Source organism: Hetaerina americana, unplaced genomic scaffold (assembly GCF_022747635.1).
Source record: "Hetaerina americana unplaced genomic scaffold, ioHetAmer1.1.p SCAF_4, whole genome shotgun sequence".
Lineage (NCBI taxonomy): Eukaryota > Metazoa > Arthropoda > Insecta > Odonata > Calopterygidae > Hetaerina > Hetaerina americana.
The window spans coordinates 18358748-18378905 of record NW_027286985.1 but is presented as its reverse complement, the minus strand read 5'-3'; the positions used below and the strand labels follow the sequence as shown (position 1 = coordinate 18378905).

The window sequence follows — 20158 nt, the reverse complement described above, 5'->3', positions numbered from 1 at the left end:
CAATGCGTTTGCCAATTTTAAATACTTTTCATTTGTAGCTGCTGTTTCCTGAATAGTACAAATTATGTCATTGATTGCAATTGTCTTACTAACCTAATATATGCAGCCAGAATATATTTCACTCCAAGAACTTGATCTCAAATAACAGTGTGTGTTTGCAGATCCCAGGGATCTAGAAGCTTATAACCAGAATTCACAATCCCTAATTGTCATCTTTGACATAATGGCAAAATTTTAATTTTCCTCCTGTGTAACTCACATGAATCGAATCTGGTCACAGTAGCAATTTTGAAATGTGAATAATGACTGTGAATAAAGTTGCTACTTCCTGGGTTAGTCTGAGAAGCCATTGAAATATTTTTACTGAGGATTTTTGGCTAGTATTACTTTGGCACTTATTTCATTGTCTGACTGACATTCATAGGTCATCAAAGCTAGGCTCTTCAATTAAGACCATTTTGTTTGTACCTCAACTAGGAAGATTCTTATGGAATCCTCCTGGTTAAATTTGTTTTGAAAATGTACATACACATATATTGTATATTGATATGTCCCAACACTGGAATAAGCCAATTTGCTGGGATACTCAATTTTTAAATTAATTTTGCTAAAGTGGGGAATGTATGAAGTGTTTTGGAGTGAAAAAAATGTTTCAATGCCAAACAATGTTTGATGTGAGAAGAATTTTGAAGTGAAATTTCCAAATTCTCTACTTTGACCTTGGATGTAATAGTAATGTAATGTGTGTTGGTGTCATTGTGTATTTACTTGGAGAATAATACATGTATAACATAGGACATGTAAAATTAGAAAGTGTGAAACCCGCAGTAAATAGGTAAATGCAATCACCAACAATGGGTATCTAGTGGCATTTTAAATTATCATATTCCATAAATTCCTGGATTGAACAGGAAAGGAATATATTTTAAAGTTTTCCTAGTTAGCTTTTGAGAAGTGACATCTTGCGAGTCATATTGAGTTCATTACTTAATTATTTATTAAAAAAGCCCTAACCCCATGGGATTGTGTGCCATTGCAGTTGCTAGAGTATATGCATACGTATGTTCTGTGATCTTAATTTCTAGGACCTAGCCTCAAGAATACTTACAATTTTTTTTACATTAAATGTTGACCAATTGCCATGTAATTTTTTTGGAATTTTTGAAGTGAAAATTAATGATTTTCTACAAGATGTTATTATTTAATGGCCTTGAGCTCTCATAAAAAATATGCAAAAGCAGAGTTTACGATTTGAATGAAAATAATTAAGTTTATATTGTTTTGATACTATTGTTTACTCTCTGAAATATTCCATTTATTTTTCAGATGAGGAACCTAATACTCTCAGCGTTTCCTAGAAATATGAGACTTCCTGATCCCTTCACCCCGAACTTGAAAGTAGATATGCTTCCAGAAATTGCTCATGCGCCTAGAGTGCTGACCAATTATGCCTCAATGATACAGCCAATTACATTTAAGAAGGTGAGGCTTAGTTCTATTCAGTTCTCTTATTTCTGACAATAGCTTCTGGTATGTATGTTGTTAACATCCACAAGTGAGAGTGATTGATATTTAAAAATGAACTCTTAGCTATTAAGATTAACTTGGTGAGTATGGTAAAATTGTGCTCAGGAGTATGTTCATTAATAATGACACTGATTTTAATCAATCAGTTATAAATTGCTTTAAGTTGCTTCCTCATATTTATTTTTTATTTATCAACAATAAGTATATAAGTAACAACAACAATAGTGTGGGAGGTTTAACATGGTGATGTTTTTTAGCCAAGCAATTAACTTCATTATGTCAAAAAAGTTGAAGTAGTTTAATTACATTAGTGGACTTCTTTTATTTGTATGTTTTCAGAGTTGGTTTATGTGAGAAGGGAGCATGTTGATTTGTTCCCATTTTCTATAATTTTATTACTATAGTTATATAATTGCCCAAATCCATGTTTATAATTGTGTAACAATTGATTGCATATTATCTTATTTTGTTTATTTAAATTCTAAACATTTTGATGTACAGTACAAAATAAATTCTTAAGTCTTAATAATTAGGCATTTAATCCATGGCTATTAGTTCTCATTTTCAAATGTAATGACAGGAAGTGAAAATATATTTAAGCCATAGGAATTCTTATATTTGCAAATTCAATTTTCATATTTTTAATCGTAAGTCACAACTGGTTTTTACAGTTTGTGTTAAAAAATTTTCTTTGAACAATTACTGTGACTGCATAATGTAGGCCTAATTGAAACTGATTTTTTTTATTCATAAATAATTGGACAATTAGCTATTACTTGTGCTGAGATGTCCTTATAGATGATATTTATCATCTTAGGATTTCACTGTAATTTTAAGGTTATTATAATTTAGCCCTTTATATGTAATTATATTTGGGCCTTTCACTGATACTGAATATTGTGTTTTCCTCCAAGCCAGATGAATGCATTTGAGTATCTTAGTTAGTCTATGATGAGTATTAGCTAGTTGCATATCCTTACGAAAAGTTACCTTGTATGCTTTTTTGTGTCTTGGTTTTGAATTAGGAGAAGCAAGTTAAATCCAAAATAGATTTCTCACCCATTTTTCTTCACCTAATTTTTTTTATCCCAATAGGACCTTGACTCGTACCTGAAAGCAAGAGCGCCAGTAACTTTCCTCTCGGAGCTGCGAAGTAACCTGCAAGTTTCCAATGATGCCGGATTGAGGTACAACATTCAGTTGATGAATGCATTGGTACTTTATGTGGGGACGCAAGCCATCACGTACATCCGCAGCAAAGGACTGACGCCAAATATGTCAACAATTGCGCATTCCTCACATATGGACATTTTCCAAAATTTGGCAGTTGACCTTGACACGGAGGGTAAGTTTTAAAACAACCTTGCTGCTAATTTTTTATTTTCATTCTCATGGCATTGTTCCTTTGTATTTTTGCGTAACAGATGAAATGAACATAAGCGTACAACTTCATATAACCAAGAAATGATGTATAACAATGAAATTGGATGAATATTATGCATCCTAATCTATTACATTGAATAGAAAGTGAATAGCAGTTTGAAGAGACCTGAAATTTGTCACCACGTTGAATTTGTGGCTCTCATATTCTATATATGTCCATTTTCAAATACATATGATGAAGTTCCTGAGAAAATTATGTTTCTGGCTAAAATCTAGCAATTTGAGACTTTGAAATTTATATTTAAATCATTAATGGCATAGGCCAGATGTGCTAAAATGACTTCAAGTTTCAAGCATTTCATTACTAACAAGTGAGCGACAGAATTAGAGTATATTGAACTTTGAAAAGAGGGTAGCAATAGATTACGAAAGGAGTGATAATAATTTGTTATTTGTGTAATATATTGTTATACAATAGCTTAAAGTGTAATGTATAAGCTTCATTGATTATACTATAGTATTGTGTCATTGACAGCTTCTGTTGAAACATGCTCACATCACCTGAGGCAATGATATGGAAAACTTATAACATTCCATTAAAAGTTTGTTTTCACATTGTCAGCTGAGGTCTATGTGTTGTTACAGGAGGCTTATAGAGAGAATACTCTTCTCTATAGCACTGTTAGAAGATTGTTTAAAATATTAAACGAGTGGAGACAGTCATTTCAAAGGAAGCTGGGCCCAGGGCTCTAGTTGCTGCTCATATAGAAGCACTCTGCTGCTACAATTGTAAGAAGAGGTGGCTAAATAATTTTAAGACCCCTATCAAAAAATCATGATATAAGGAACCAGATGTATTGTCCACAAAATTTCATTAATTTATGTCTAGTTTCAATGCTTTTCTTTTATCCTCAGATACAATTTAATATGAATAAGTGTAGGTATATATACCCTTAGTGGAGGGAAAGGGATGAGGGAGGGTGGGTTTGCAGTCAAGTTAGTTTGGGATGGAGGAGGAGGTGGGGAGGGGGAGGTACCCAGCAGTGGGTTGGGTTTGTTTTTTCTTGAAGGAAAGGAAGGTCTTGAGAATTGGGGAGAGTTATTCAAGCAATATGTCCTTGAACAACTGTCCCCTTTTAAATTTCTTCTTATCTTATACTCCTCTCATTTGTCCATTCTCCTTCCATTATCCTTCAGATGTAGTAACTCTGGGTGAAATCCTGTAATTTTAGTCCCATAAATGTTTGGCTAAGTGAGAATTCATCAAGTTATATTTATGAAAACTTCTCATATGTCCCTCTTCTTGCAATCTTAATGAGCTACCCGTTTGGCCTGCATAGATAACTCTGCATTCATTACATTATAACTTATACAATGCATATGCTTATACATCACTGTAGCTTAGTTTGTCCACTTAGCCTGGGTTGGGTTGATAGGGGATTTTGGGTTGTCTTATTATAGCATGCTCCCCTGAATTGTTCTTCAGGGAAAATATTGCCTATCTTTTGACATAGATCTCCATACTATGAGAGTTAACATTAGTGATAATCTTCTGCTCCTACAGATTTAAAAAGATTTTATATATTAAAGGAACATTTTTGTGTTGGTTTTTTCTGTTAATCTTTTACTGTATCTATTTTTCAAAGTAATTTCCTATATTAACCTCATCTTCATGTATTCTCCCCTTCATTAGTCTTCAACATCCAATCAAAATAATTTCCACCATGTTCCCCACCTTCTTTGGATTTCTCTGTGCTATCCCCTCTCTTCCCTTACCATACCTATCCTTTCTGTGTTTATTCGCCATTTTCCTACTGTCCTTCTCACCTTTTCAATCCTTGTCCACAGCCACGTTTCAAAAGCCTCAAATCTGTGTTAATTGTCTTGCTCGAACAATCGTGTTTCAGTGCCCTACAAAACCATGCTCTATATCAAAGTTTTGATGAGCTATTTGTTAACATCCATTATCAATTCACCTGTCATTAATTGCATGTCTGTAAGAGATATTTTGCCCAATGCAATTCCACTTCTTAATTTCATACTGATTTGACCATATTGGTCTAAAAGACTTTGAGGTTGATAAATTGTTCCACCTGCTCTAGTTTATGACCTCCCATTTTAATATTAAACTTAGCCTTCTTCTCTTGAAAGTTGCATAACCTTTATTTTGTTTGCGTATATTTTGACCCATACCTGACTCACTGATTTAATAATCAGCTGGAACTTTATGGCTGAATTTAAATCTTGAGAATCTGGAAACCTAATTGATTTTATTAATTCTCTGCCAACTTTCATTCCTATTTCCATTTCTTCTCTTGCCTATTGTGCCATTTTCTTCATGCATACCATGCACATGCTCACAAGCACTGGTGATAATAGACGTTCCATTTTACTCCACTCCTGAATCTATGTGTATCTAACTCCATCTGCTACTTGCACCTGAGCAGCCTGAGACATGTGAAGGTTGTGCATAAGTCACCTATTCCTCCAGTCTCTTTTTACCTGTAATACATTTATTAATTCCACCCAATTAACTCTATCGAATGACATGTCGAAATCTACATAACACATGCATCTTGATTGTAGTTTATGTTCCTCTCTCTTAGTAATTTCAGTATTGCTCTGGCATCAATTGTGCCTCTCCCCTTCCTGAACCCAAATGAATCATCCCCATTCCATCATTTGCCCTTGCCTTTCCATCCTTGTGTTGATGATCCAAGGAATCGTTATTAGTGCATGTGTCATCAAACTAAATGTTCTATAGTCCTCATAGCTGCCGTTTCCTAATTCAGGATGGGAACTAACACTGATCTGACCAAATCCTCAGGCCCGATTTCTCACTCAAATGCTCTGAATTAGTCATTGAAAACTTATCCCTCCACGTTTTCCTAAACCTGTAAGTTGTTCTGGAGGAATGTTATCTACACCCAAAACCTTATTTGATTTCAATTCCCTTCATAATTTTTCTATCTTCCAATCAAGTTTGAATGGGCCTAAGCTATTCTTTTAAGTGTCATACTATATTTTCATTCTGTGACTAAGCTTGCTTGCCTGTCTTTACCACATAGATCCATTATTTATTCTTTTCATTGCTGTCGAATCTCTCCTGTCTATATTAATAATTTTTCTGACTTATCATCTTTCATTGTTTGTGCAGAATTTGTCTTATTACTAACAGTGGTCTCATGTCCCTAAATAGCGCATTGATGGTACCTTTCCTTTGTAAACTTTCCATACCCTGGCCCTGCATATTCCACCATGCTTCATTATTTTGTGTAATTCCTGCATCAGTTTATTATCCCTTGTACTTAAGCTGTAGTCCAGGACCTCAATATCATCTCTGCCTTCACCCACCATCACATTCATCCCATTCCATAACTATGGAATGCTTTTCCATGCACAATTATTTCCCTTTATTGATTGTATATCCTGTCAACTTATTCCTCCCTATGATTGCTCAGTGACATGTATACTTAAACAAAGCAAGTTTGTTGGTTCAGCTTATTATACTAATAATATTCTATGAGTCACTTGCTCTGTGTTTCTATGTTTCTTCCTACATTTTCGTTCAGTATGACTGTTACTCGTCTTTGGCTCTCTTCCCGCCCACTATACATTACTCAGTAACTAGCACTTCTGTAATCATTCCATTATCTTTCCATCTCATTTCACATAGGCCTAAAATATCTATATTTCCTCTCCTTAACATAATCCTAACATTACAAGTCCCTAAGCCAGCTGATTTGATCCTCTAATATGATGGTGTTGTTAATTTTGCAAGATGACAACCATGGAAGCCTCTCCTGCTGCCTGGCATGACACATGGCCCTGTGGGCCCATTCCCATGGTTGCCAGGTCCCAGGCACTGATCTATACCCTAGCTTGGGATATTTACTTGAGATAGTTTCCTTTTGCCTTCCTCAGTTGTATTTTAATTTGACACCATTACTAAACTGGACATCCCACTGGGGTCAGGTGCCTTTACAGATGCCTCAATGAGGAACAGATGATCCACACACTACCTATCATCTTGGTCCTGCCAGCACGACCACCAGGGTCATCAAAACGCACGAGCCCTTTCACCGCATAAGGGTTGTCCAAACTTCCCCATGAGTCCTGTGTTTATGCTTGAGACTCATGGGGTACTGCATATCACAAACCTTAGCGAGGGAATGTTTTTCATTATTATTCCTGTTATTAAATTTTCTTCAAGTTATTTTTACATGATTTTATTTTTCCCCGCTTATTTTTTTGCCCCTCAAGTATGACCTTGGTGAATATACCTTTCATATGGATGGCTGTATTCCTCTTTTAGTTACCAGAGTAATGTATATGAGTCCCCAATCAAGTCCTTCCTAGTTTCTTCAACTGCATAAACAATCCATGTATTTTGTTCATGCAGCACACATTCTGTATTTTAATATACTACCTTGATCAAAAAGTTCCCGGAATAACCACCGTGTGGCGCTCCCATCGTTCCGATTTGAGTTCTGTTTTTTTTGTTAAATTGGTACATCTGTTGTTGATATTCCCTTTAAATCTTAGTGTCATAACTTGACATTTGCAAAAGTTACGTAGCCAAGAGTACATCTATCTCTGTGTGTGTTGGCGATTTTTTACAATTTCAGAAATGGATTTAAATTTGCAACAACGAACTTGTATTAAATTTTGCGTAAAAAACAGATTTAGTGGCGCACGGACGTTGGAAATGTTGGAAAAGTGTTTCGGCAACGATTCTCTAAAAAAAACGGTCGTTTACCAGTGGCACGAGCGGTTCAGAAGTGGTCGTGAGTCAATCGAAGATGATGAACGCAGTGGCAGACCATCGACATCGAAAGTCGGTGAAAAAATTGATAAAGTAAAAGAAATGTTGGTCAATAACCGCAAATTAACCATCAGAGAAATAGCGGAGGACTTGAACATTGCCTATGGATCCGCCCAAGACATTGTGGTTAATGATTTGGGTTTCCGTCGTGTAGCAGCAAAAATACCTCAATTTCATGCAAAAAAGAGACCGTGTTGACGTCGCAAAAGACATGATTTGCGAGGCTGAATCCGATCCCACATTCATCAAAAGGATCATTACTGGAGACGAGACGTGGGTTTATGAGTACGACACGCAATCCAGACATCAGGCAAGTGAATGGCGTTCACCAAATGAGCCGAGACCAAAAAAACCACGTAGTTTTCAGTCAAAAAAGAAGGCAATGCTGACGGTTTTCATGGATTACAACGGTGTAGTGCATCATGAATTTTTGCCAGAAGGCCAGACAGTAAACAAAGAGTATTATTTGGGCGTTATGAGACGTTTGCGTGAAGCAATTCGCCGAAAGAGACCAGAAATGTGGGCAGAAAACTCGTGGATTTTGCACCATGATAACGCACCGTCACACAGTGCTATCATTATTCGTAATTTTTTGACGAAAAATGCAACAAATACCATCCAACAGCCACCGAATTCACCTGATTTGGCTCCCTGTGACTTCTTTCTGTTCAATCGAGTTAAAAAACCATTACGGGGAACGCGTTTTAGCAGCCGAGAGGAAGTAATGGAAAAATCGCAGGAAGCACTGATGGACATTCCGAAAACCGAATATAAAAAATGTTTCGAGGATTGGATCAAGCGCTGGCATAAGTGTGTTGCAGTCGATGGGGATTACTTTGAAGGGGACAATATAGATTTAGATGAATAAACTTGTATTTTTAATTTTCTGAATAAATTCCGGGAAATTTTTGATCAAGGTAGTATATATTATATTATTTAATATATATAAATATTATTTCATTTATAATATTTGTTACATTATTGTGGATATGGATACACTGCCTTGATCCTGAGGCAAAGGAACAAATCAAAACAATGGGTTTCTAAAGGTGATTCATCTCTGAAGACAGGGAAAATTGTGAATTTGGCCCACAAGGTGATGGTCACAGTATTTTGGGACACACATGGGCTCATCTACATTGATAAATTGCAAAAGGGACAAACGATAAATTGAAAGTGTAGTGCATTGTTATTGCAGCAATTGAGTAAAGAAATCAAGAGAAAATGTCCTGATTTGGCAAAGATAAAAATTCTCTTCCAATCAAGACAGTGGACAGGTGCACACCTGTGCTCTTTCGATGGCAAAAATTATGGAATTAGAGGTCAAATTATTACAGCATCTGCCAGTATTACCAAACTTGAAAAAATGGCTTTGCAGCTAATGATTCACATTGAACGAGGAGGTCATTGCCAACACAATGTCTATTTTGAGGACCCTCCAAAATCTTCCTTTTTGGATGGCTTTAAAAGTTCGATAAATTCATATTGAAATAAAAGGAGATTATGTTGAAAAATAAAGAACCCAAGATCATTTATTTTTATTCTATTGTTTCAGGCTTCACTTCGTGGAAGTAATTGATATCCATTATTAAAATAGAAAGAAAGACTCGTACTTTTCCACAGATTTTATTATACGGTACAACGCGTTTCACCGACTTGCGGCATTTGTACCTGATGATGCCGCAAGTCGGTGAAACGCGTTGTACCGTATAATAAAATCTGTGGAAAAGTACGAGTCTTTCTTTCTATTTTAATAATGGATATCATTTATTTTTCTATTTTTCCAATGGACTTATTGAATGATTTATGTATTAGCTGTTAAACTAAGCTCAAGATCCTAAGTTTTTTTAACAAAATTGTATTGACATACGGTATTTCTGTTAAGATTATAATTCTGAATTTTGCGTTGAGAAATGAGTGTTTTTTTGATAGCATTTTGCCTACATGTTATTATGACTTCTAAAAGTGACATTTTTCTTGCAGGGAGGTATCTCTTTTTGAATGCTATTGCTAACCAGCTGAGGTATCCTAATAGCCACACACATTACTTCAGTTGCTCCCTCCTTTATCTTTTTGCCGAAGCTAATACTGAAGCAATACAAGAACAAATTACAAGGTAATTATATATTATCTAATATAACTTTATGTTACGAATATAATTATTATGTATGTTTTCATGATCATTTTATTGATGCAAATTATTCATTTCAGGGTGCTACTTGAGAGGTTGATTGTGAACAGACCACACCCATGGGGCCTTTTAATTACTTTTATTGAGCTTATAAAGAATCCAACGTACAAATTCTGGACCCATGAATTCGTTCACTGTGCCCCTGAAATTGAAAAGTGAGTATAAATACTTTAATTCCTATTATTTTGTCCATAGAATCAGATTAAACTATTGGAAAATTTAGTTATTGTTGTCATCATTGACTCATGAAGTAGAACCAACAAAGTCTCATTTTGCTTTCCAGGTTGGAAAAAGGCATCCTTTGCATACGAATAACTTAGTCATCAGCAAATTTTTAGTATCAGTTACTATTTCAATTGCAGGTTATTTGAGTCGGTGGCACGTTCCTGTATGGTGCAAAAGCAAGTTCAGCCAGTGCAGGAGAGTGACCTGCTCCCAGAATGATGATAAGCCATTGAGTGTAGTCAGTGCAGCAACTTCATGAACAAAGCAGCTGTCCATCAAACCACACCACCTGTGAATAATAATTGTAATGTAGTGGGTGCGAAGATAAGGGAATCTGCAATTGTACATAGTGAAAAGTATGTCTAGTCCAGAAAGTTACTGGAGGTCTTTGTTTTCTGCATTTGTAAAACTTAATTTTATATTGTTAAACACTTACTTAAAATGGTATGTGAATAAGGGATCTGGTTTTGGAAACCAAATAATTTTGTTCTGATATGTTTAAGGAAGAAGGAATACTGTGGAAATGTAGTGAAATGATTTCAGTATAGAGTGAAATGTTAATATGATGCAATGGCATTGTTTATGCAGGATGGTCAGAGTGCTTTGTAAAGTTGTAAACTAGGTGTAAAAGATGCAAATTAAACTTTGTGTACAAATGAGATTTTTCATCTGAAGAAACAAGTGCTTTCAGTTTATAAACCAAATGTGATCAAGACAAATATTTGTCTCAAGATGGACTACCTATTTTTTGAAGTTCTCTTGTGATGTTGGAATTATTCATGTAATATAACTCGAGAGTGTATGGATTTCATGCAGTCATTCTCTTATTTTATTTGTTTGTAGAAGGCTTGTTTGTCCTTAGTAAAACTTCCCAGCAATTATTGGATGTTTTATTTATATTTTCTGATAAATATAATCCCGTTATTAAGCTTTTGTTGAAATAATTGAGATTCCGTATAGGCATAATGGCACTTTGCAATATATATACCTTCAGTAGCAGTGAACCAAAGAGGATTTGTTGTGGATTGGATCTGTCAAGGCATGCATACTTGTTATTTATATCCTACCTATGGGTCATTGAAATTCTTTTTACTTGATACTCTCCATCTTGTCTGTCTTTGTCAGAAACTTATAGTACTATTCATGTTGTGTATTTAACTTTTCCCTTAATTGTTTCATTACAAATGGAGATTTAAATGTGACATTTCTCTTCTTGATTTACAATTACCTTTGGAGAAAAAGAAAAGATTCTCTATGCTGTGCAACATTCAATTTACCACCCTCTGACTTCATCTGATTTCAAAAATTTTCTCTCCATGCCAGAATGAAATACATTCTATTTGTTATTGTCAAACAATTATTTGACCCTTAAAATTTATAATTAACAATTTTGAAAATCAATCAAACGCAATCCTTTTTGTCTAACAATCAATTTTCACTGCTGATTACATGGAACCCATTGTTTATTGTCCTCTAAATAAATAACCTTTATTGTCCTAAAATAAATACAAAAAACATGAATCCATTAACAAGGCTTGCTAAGTCAAGGCTAAGCTATAAACATGAATTCTGGTTAGAGCTCCTTCATATTTCTGATAATTGTGAAGGCATGGACCAGTTATTAAAACATGCATTTCAAGGTGAAGCAATGATATCAATATCTTTGTCAATGCACAACCACCAAGCATATATCCTATCTAGAGCTTAGGAGTGCACAATTCTGGAGAAGTTTTTTGTCTCTTGGTTGATAGTCTGACATCTTCGATGGGGTAGAAGAAGTACGAGAACAAGCCAAGCAGTTTTTAAAGTGGTCAGAACCAACCTTCATGTATACTGGCTATGATTTTAATACAACATTTAATGGTCTAGGTAAATCTAAAGTGATAAGATGAATTATCAATCTGAGTTGTGCAAGAAGCTCAAGCTTTATACCCTACAATGTAGGAAATGAAATGTATCCCATGTGGAAACATAAGGATGACTTTTAATGACTTATTCAGTCCTGGGGTTGTAGAGGAGACATCTTGATTTGCATTGACTTTGAATGAGTAGTGCGGAAAAAATAAAACCATTTTCCCCCAAAAGTGGATGTAAGTGACTTAATGTACCACTCATTTTACGGTTTTTTAGGACTGAATACATAATTTGTGGATTACTTATGGGACCATTAGGGATAAAATATGTAGGTGGAAAGAGATTGAATTTCCCCTTGGACATCTAGCATAACTAGTGACCCAGTATCTCTGTACCTCTATCAGGACAGACCTCTCTCTTTCACTCTTGTTGTATAATCTTGCTTCTTATATTATCCATGACTTCATTGTCATATTACTCAATAGCACTTAAATGTCTTTGAAATGACATTCTGGGATTGGGTTGAGGCGGTGGCTAGTGTACCAGCCTCCCATCCAAAGAGCCCTGGTTCGAATCCCCATGGTGGCAATTCTAATTAGGGTACAGTGCACTTCAAGTGGAGTACAATATCCATCTGATGGGATGTTTAATTAGTGGGCCCATTGGTGCCTTTCATTACATATGGGCTTATGCTGATGCCTGGTTTCTCTCCATCCTTCATCCATTTCCAAAACATCTTACCTGTTCCAGAGTACCCACCTATGTAATGGTGTAAATGGCTCTTGGCTACCTCCCATAATACCGTATTTTCTCATTGATAACGCGCACCCAGAACTTTGTAGTTATGAATTTGTATAGATACCACGCACCCAGGGCTTCATAGTTATCTTGAACATGTATAGAGGCCTTGCATCTGTATATATATATGCGCGTAAAAATTATATTTTGTGTGTGTAAAAATACGTCTATATTGGATGTGTGTGTGTGTAAAAATACTTTAATGTTGGATTTTTTCAATTTTCATTACTTAATGCGCATCGACATTTTTTCGATCATGTGAACATTTTTGTATAAATAACACGCGCGGTATCAATGGGAAAATATGGTAAATAATACAATTGACTTATTTGCCCTTCCATGAGTGCATTCAGTGGCACAGAATATTATTTTAATTTAATAGATAGAATTTGGTCAAGTGTCTGGCTTAGCCATCATTGAAGTGGGCTAGGAGGTATTACGGATGCATCATTTCAACTGGGGTAGTACTGCGTTCAAAACAAGAGCTAAGCCCTCTTGTTTCTATAAACAGTGCCCAATTCTACTGTGCACTTCATTTGTAAAGATTTCCTCAATGCTCCTATATTCATTGCCAAGATTCTGAGACCATTAAGAAACTAGGGAAATAGATGTTATAAAACTTTATTGTGGACCATCAGAATGTAAATTGATTATTAGAACAAGCATTAAAGTGAAAGCATTCCTTTTGGCTGCCCTGAATTTATATTGGTTGCTACAGCATCAGCCTGATTATTGATTTGTATGGTCCCACTCTTTTCCCCTGAAGTTGACTGTGACTTATGGAAGTAGCGTGGCTATGTAAAACTCCCCACAAAGCCCCTTATCCTATTCTATATTGTTACTTTAAATAAGAGACAAAAGGTATTTTCTTGGTATGGATGAATATCAAAGGATAGATAAAAGGAATGACAATGCAGTTTCATTGACAATGTCTACTTTGCCAGGCAAGGTACTCATATGCTTAGAAAATGAATGAACAAATGATTCTGGGGAAGTAAAGCGTAGGAAGGCTGTTGAATAGGTGACTTGGAGGTGGGTGGGGAATGTAGGAGAAAATGTGAGTAGTTTCAGTGTGTAAGTGTATTCATCTGAGGTTAAGAATTGGGCCTGTCTGAATTTTCTGTTGACAGATTTGTGCATAAGGCGCCGAGATAAGAGGGAGAGATTTTTCAAAGGGTGGTTCCTTGAATAAATCATCATGCCTCATGATATGTCCAAACAATTTACCTCTCCTTTTTGTAAGTGTCATAGACTTATTCCTTTGACCACTCTTCAAATTAGGTACTTCATTTGTTACTCTGTCCAATCATTTTATTTTTAGCATTCTACATCATTGCCGATAATGCTATATTTGGTAGCATGTCCTTTTTTAAAACTAAAATTGGATTGGTTACATTTATCCCTTACATCTCTTGGAATAAATATTTTGGTGGCCATCTTTTGGCTATGAGTACATGTTACTTCTAACTTTTTCACAGATAATTTTAAATTTATAAAAGCGGGCACAATAATACAAATACATGCAACCTACAAACAGGGTTCACTAGCTTAATCATACATAGATAACTTGTACAGTGAAGGTTGGAAATTTGATGTAGATAATGGTGTATTTTGTATGAAAGCTCCTAGCATGTGTGCAGAAACATTTTTTGGACTGAGTGATTTTATTCTGAAGGAGAGGAGTGGATATGACTGTTGGCTATGCCAATGCCCCCAATCTTAAGTCCCTTACATTCACCTCCAGGGAAAGTTTTACCCTTTACTTCAAGCTTCCTGCATCAAAATCACTTTCCCTTCATGTTGCTGTCTTTCCCTTTATTGAAGCATCAGGACATTTCAACTGAGCAATTGATGGTATGTGTATACATATTTCTTATCATCACTTATCATTATCGATGAACTCTATGTAAGAATGCCGACAGAAAGAAATTGTGACCTTGACATTAGCAGTTGAGAGGATGCTGGGTGCTACTACATTGACTCATATACTGTATTCATGCTAATTCAACTTCTAAGAGCAGGGCATTGGATATATTTTTACACTTGTTGTACCTACAAATGAGGAATGTTAAAAAAGTGAGTATACACTCTTCATATATATAATTTATTGTGCAAAAATTTATACATATGTTATATTTTGTGCTTTGTGTGAAAGGTATCTGTGGTACAAATTTCATTGATTTGTCTCCAGTATTGCAGCAGCCATTGCAGGTTAGAAGATATTTATTTTGCTTATGACAAAAAATGTCTTCCATTTAATAATTTCTTCACTTTGAGAAACAGAAGAAAGGTCACATGGAACATGCTCTGGACCAGAAGGAGGATTAGGGAAACACTTAGCATCTATGAAACCCACCAAATACATTTCTCAAGTGATTTTTTTTTCTGTTACCACCAATCAATTTATTTTTGTCCAAGAATTTGTTATACAAATAAAGTATAGTATTAACAGCCACCTTGTGGGTGGCACCCAATGAAATTCTCAATATTTCTTATGCTGTGCTCATGCAAGTATGTCATTTGATTATCTTGACAGCAATGGTTTTAACATTTACTTAAACTTTAAAAACAGACACTGGAGCACCAGGCCCAGGTTCCTTAAAATTGATTGTCTCCCCTCTAAAAACTTTATGACATCTAGCTGCTCTACAGGGAAGAAAAGACTCTCCATAAGTCTCATGTGACATAACCGGGACTTCAACTGACTATTTATTCAGGAGAAAGCAAAATTTCAATGACACATTGCTTTTTACCTCATTACCATAGATCGACTGAGCATTTCAAATTACAATGGTTAATGCTGAAATTATACTGAATTAAAATCAATGAAGCTTGTATCATATATACATTACTCATTAAGCTAACAGCATGACAAAATTAAATTTTTGGCCACTAAATAATGCACATGTAAAATCTGTGTCAATCCAAAAACCTACCTGAAAACTGTAAACTAGTATCATAAATCAAATTATGTAAATAAAAATATGATTCCCTCTTTATTGAACAGTGATCATAAAAAATGTTTAGGGTATGTAAAATAAAATGCATTGCCAAAGTCATTGGTAAGCTCAAACAAGATTAAAATTAGGACTCACATAGTTGCCCGTACAATAGGGAAAAATATTATTGTGTGAAAAATGCATACCATACACTGCTAAAGTTAATGGTGGAAAGTTAATAGTGGAAAAAGTTGCTGTCATATGCAATTTTATAAATTTTTTGCCTATGTGTTATATTTGCAAAAGTATACTTTCATTTCACCTGAATATAGTATCTGCAAAGCAATTGTATGTGTGCTGCAATCAGTGGGGTTTCTTCTGACCTCATTTCATTCAAAATTCCTTTTAATATGATTTTCGATATTTCTCATAGAATTGACCCACAGTAGCAAAGTTCTTTTCCCAGAAGGAGCCTCTTGGTTTCCTATTTTTGCTGCTACTTTTCTTTTGTGAAATCTCACTCACAATTTCATTCTAAATTAGGATACAAATCATTTGTAACCTCACTTCTTTTTCCCTTTTGCTTTCCTTCCTTTCTTACTCTTAGCACGCTCAAGTTTTCTTTGCTTGTATGTCCGCCAGTGTATCTGAATTATGCGTGCTGCAACACGTCGTCGAAGATCCTCAATGCGTCTTTCCAACTCTAAGTGTTCTTCATAAGCTTTTTCTTCCATTAAAATTATATACTCTTTTTCTTGTTCATCAAATCTTTCCTGAAACAAAAATGTTTTCAATATGTCACATTGTACATACATACTTTAATGATTAATTTTTCTCATTCTTCCTTTTGATAAAGCATTTCATATTATTCACTGAGATTCAAGAAATATAATATATTACTAAATTGTACATTTCAATTCTTTGCCTCCTCCTACCTTGCTTACATAACATTATCCCTTCAGTCTTTGTCTTCAACAATCAATTCACAGCATCAATGCCTGCCTTTTTGAAATTCTCTTAGCAACCTTCTCATTACACCTAGGGGGCACTTCTGGAAACTGGTGCCTATGTCAAGCACTTCTTCCTTTGTTTTACTTTCCATCCTCCTAACCTACATCTCAAAGGTTCCCAATCTACACTTAACCTCATTTCTCAATGGCTAAGGTCTTATCTTTTGTATTATATCTTTTTCATATTTTCTCTTCGCATCTATTCTTAATGTCTTTGCCATTAAGTCCCATACTCTTTTTAAAAGCTTTTCAGCTGATATAATCCTTTTTTTATTGCCCATACCTTTGCCTATCTTCATTTAAAATACTTCTTATCGAGGTAAACTGTTCCACCTGCTCTTAATTCATGTTCTCTATTTTTTATGCTTACTTTAGCCCTCCTATATCTCAAAAACCTTATTGCCTTTGATTTGTTTACATAGATTCTCATTTGATACTGATCACACTGATTTCCTAATGTGCTCAGCTATTATTGTAACCAATTTGACTGACTGATGGACTAAAGTTTGTTCATTCACAAATCTGATTTTATAAGTTCTCAACCTAATTTCATGCCTTCTCCAGCTCTTCCCTTACCTCCATACAATAGCTACGTATTCTCAACATCACATTCTTTCTGTTTCAACTTTCTCCTAATATCTTCACCATATAGACTGATCATCTATGCATTCCTTACATCTCTTCTGAATCCTTTCTGGGTTGTAAATCATTTTCCTGTCATATTGGAGATGAAGATGGTGCAGGAGCTATTGTACTGACTTCCCACCCAGAGGGCCTGAATCCCGGTAATGTCGAAAATTTTTCAGCGGTATCTCGATCCCTACTTGAGGTGCTTTGTGGAGGGCACTTTGAATGAGTTTGCCGTCCGTCAGATTGGGCATTAAGCTGCGGACCCCTAGGCACCTTTCATTAAGAGTAGGCTAATGCCTACCCCAGGTTTCTCTCCACCCTTCATCCTTTCATGTCCATCCCTAATAGCACAAATGGCCTCAGCTGTCGGTCACCTCCTCTAAATACTAATATTACTCCTGTCATATATTTGATAGTGCACATGGAATTTCCCTTTGTACTTCCAGACAGTGCTCTCTTTCCTGCGCTGTGCATGCATTTCACCCCATCTCTGTAAACTTGAGTATAAAACTAAATTATGCTTTCATTCAAAGTATAAGGTTACTAAATCTCAAATTAGATTAGGGAATGACATGAGTAAGTTGAAGTTTTCAATAAGAAAAACAGTTGCAATTTGCTAATAGTACTAACCACGAGTATAATACATAATGAAGAAGTTTTTTTTAATATAGTAGTAGCAATGGGAGATCACTGACTGCAGAGTTTATTCGCTCTTAAATTCAGAATGGACGTTTTTATTGCTGAAGGATGTATGGATGATAGGAGCAACTTCAAAAGGAAAAATAGAATATATGGGAATGTGGAGTCATGCAAGAATTATGAAAATATGGGGAGACAGAATATTAATTGAAGAAGTAATTTGAAGTTTGAGAAAAATGAGAAGCTTTTGGAACATGAGAGCAAGAGAGTCAACTATTGGAAAAATCTTGAGGCATAATAGCCATACCATTGAATAAAATAAAGAAAGGCTAAGTATGAATTGTGAGAAGTAGTTGGAGAAGATATCAAAGCAAGACACTACAAAGAAAATAAGACAGGGGAAGGAAATGGGGAAGAGTTTATTCTAACAGCTATGCCAGTCATGTTCATAGTCCAAATATTTTGTATTTTTCAGTTGTTAAACCATATCCTCCCATTCTATGCCCAATACTTCCTCATTGATTTCCTTTTAATCCATTTACTCTTTCCATCATTCTCCACAACCTCATCTCATAAGCTGCAATTTATGCCTATCATCTTGCTTCAATGCTCAAAATTCTGAGCCACACCTTATGTCAAAGTTTCCACAACCTTTTCTTAACACTTTAACTAACATTTTCTTTACAGAGGATTGCTATGAGAAATCCAAATGATACAGTAAATGTAGGTGCAGAGCATTTTGATTGGTGATGAAATGTTCAAGACTGTGATACATGGGAGAATATTAAGCAAGCAATACAGAGGGAGATAAGAGATGGGCACGTTGGATGAAATGAAAGGGGGGTAGAATACTACCTGAGGAATTGAAGGAGGCCTTATTGTATTGTGGATTGTCAAGCCGAGAGTTTTGGGTAAGACTAAAAAATGTAGTGGTATTCATTCTGTGTCCATCGAAAACCTACCTTAAAATGTAGACTGCCAAAAAATGATTATAATTAGCCCCAAATCCTTGGAACATGCACAGAATAAATTTAAATTAAAGTTGAAACTGCTAACAAATAAAAATAAAATAAATATCAGGTAAGTGTGACCTAGCCCAACTAGACTAGTGATAAGAATAAATATTTCCAAAAGCCTTAAAAATGAATTATAAACCTGTAAAGAACCCAACTGCCGCTGTTCTTCCTCATATTCTGCCAGTACATCTTCATATTCAGCTTGTCGTTCCCCCATGTCATTATCATATGTCTCCAAACATTTCTCTAATTCGCTCTCTATCATTAACCTATAGAAATTATTCAGAGGAGTTAGGCACTTTTGGTTTGGTTAAAAAACAGCAAAATCAAAACTTGGGTACCTTTTTTCCCGAGATTCTTTTTCTTGCTTTAAGTGCTCATTAAGAGTATGTTGATATGTTTCGTCCAAATTCCTTACGTCATTGACAATAATTTCTTCACGTGTGGCACTGCTTTCAATCTCAACAGCCATATTCTTTTCATAGTCATAACTGAAAACAAGACTTGATATTACTTCCATAAAAAAACTTAGATATTTTGAAACATTTTGTTGATTCATGCATTTTACCATATTTTTTCAATTTCTTCTTTGAATCCAATCTCCAAGTTTTTCATACAACTTTGTAGATCACTAATTAATTTATTTTTTCCCTCTAGTTCAACCTCAAAGTGTGTCTTTATATCATTCAGTAGGGGTTTCAAGGAATTGATTTTTGTCATAGCATCATCATTTTTAAACCATATATCTTTGTAATGCAAGGTTTTCTTTCTCTCTGCCTCGGGAGAGAGATCGTCCGTTAACCTAGTATAAGCACACTGTCAGAAAGCTCGCATATTTTCCAAAAAAATGAATCCCGAACTTTCTCTGTCATAATTAAGGTATTCATTTTTAGCAATATGCATTATATCAGGGCATTTCCACAATATATATATTGCCTTTTTAACATACGAATCTTCAAAACCATTAGTTGAAGGTTTTTCATATTGTAGTGAAAAATGTTGAGCTCCTCTTTCCACACTTGAATGTTGTGATTCTTTTAACCTATCAGATGAGAGCAACACTTTTATTTCATCCTCATCAATGCTTTCTTGTTGGGCTTGGATTTCCTTTGTATCCTGGC

The 20158-nt window shown here is 35.2% G+C and overlaps 1 protein-coding gene across 3 annotated transcripts in view; it reads left to right on the top strand.

Moving 5' to 3' along the window:
* The window catches only part of Not1 (CCR4-NOT transcription complex subunit 1), a 79365-nt gene extending 68333 nt beyond the window's left edge, over window positions 1-11032 (top strand). For 2 of the 3 annotated variants that reach the window (XM_071590395.1, XM_071590393.1), the window contains exons 38-42: window positions 1327-1482; window positions 2623-2872; window positions 9719-9851; window positions 9947-10081; window positions 10289-11032. In XM_071590395.1, the coding sequence (XP_071446496.1) occupies window positions 1327-1482; window positions 2623-2872; window positions 9719-9851; window positions 9947-10081; window positions 10289-10370 (756 nt within the window). In that variant the 3' untranslated portion in view covers window positions 10371-11032. Of the gene's footprint in view, window positions 1-1326; window positions 1483-2622; window positions 2873-9718; window positions 9852-9946; window positions 10082-10209 lie in introns of all 3 variants that reach the window. The other variant, XM_071590396.1, reaches the window with a different exon arrangement.
* Window positions 11033-20158: the final 9126 nt, after the last annotated feature.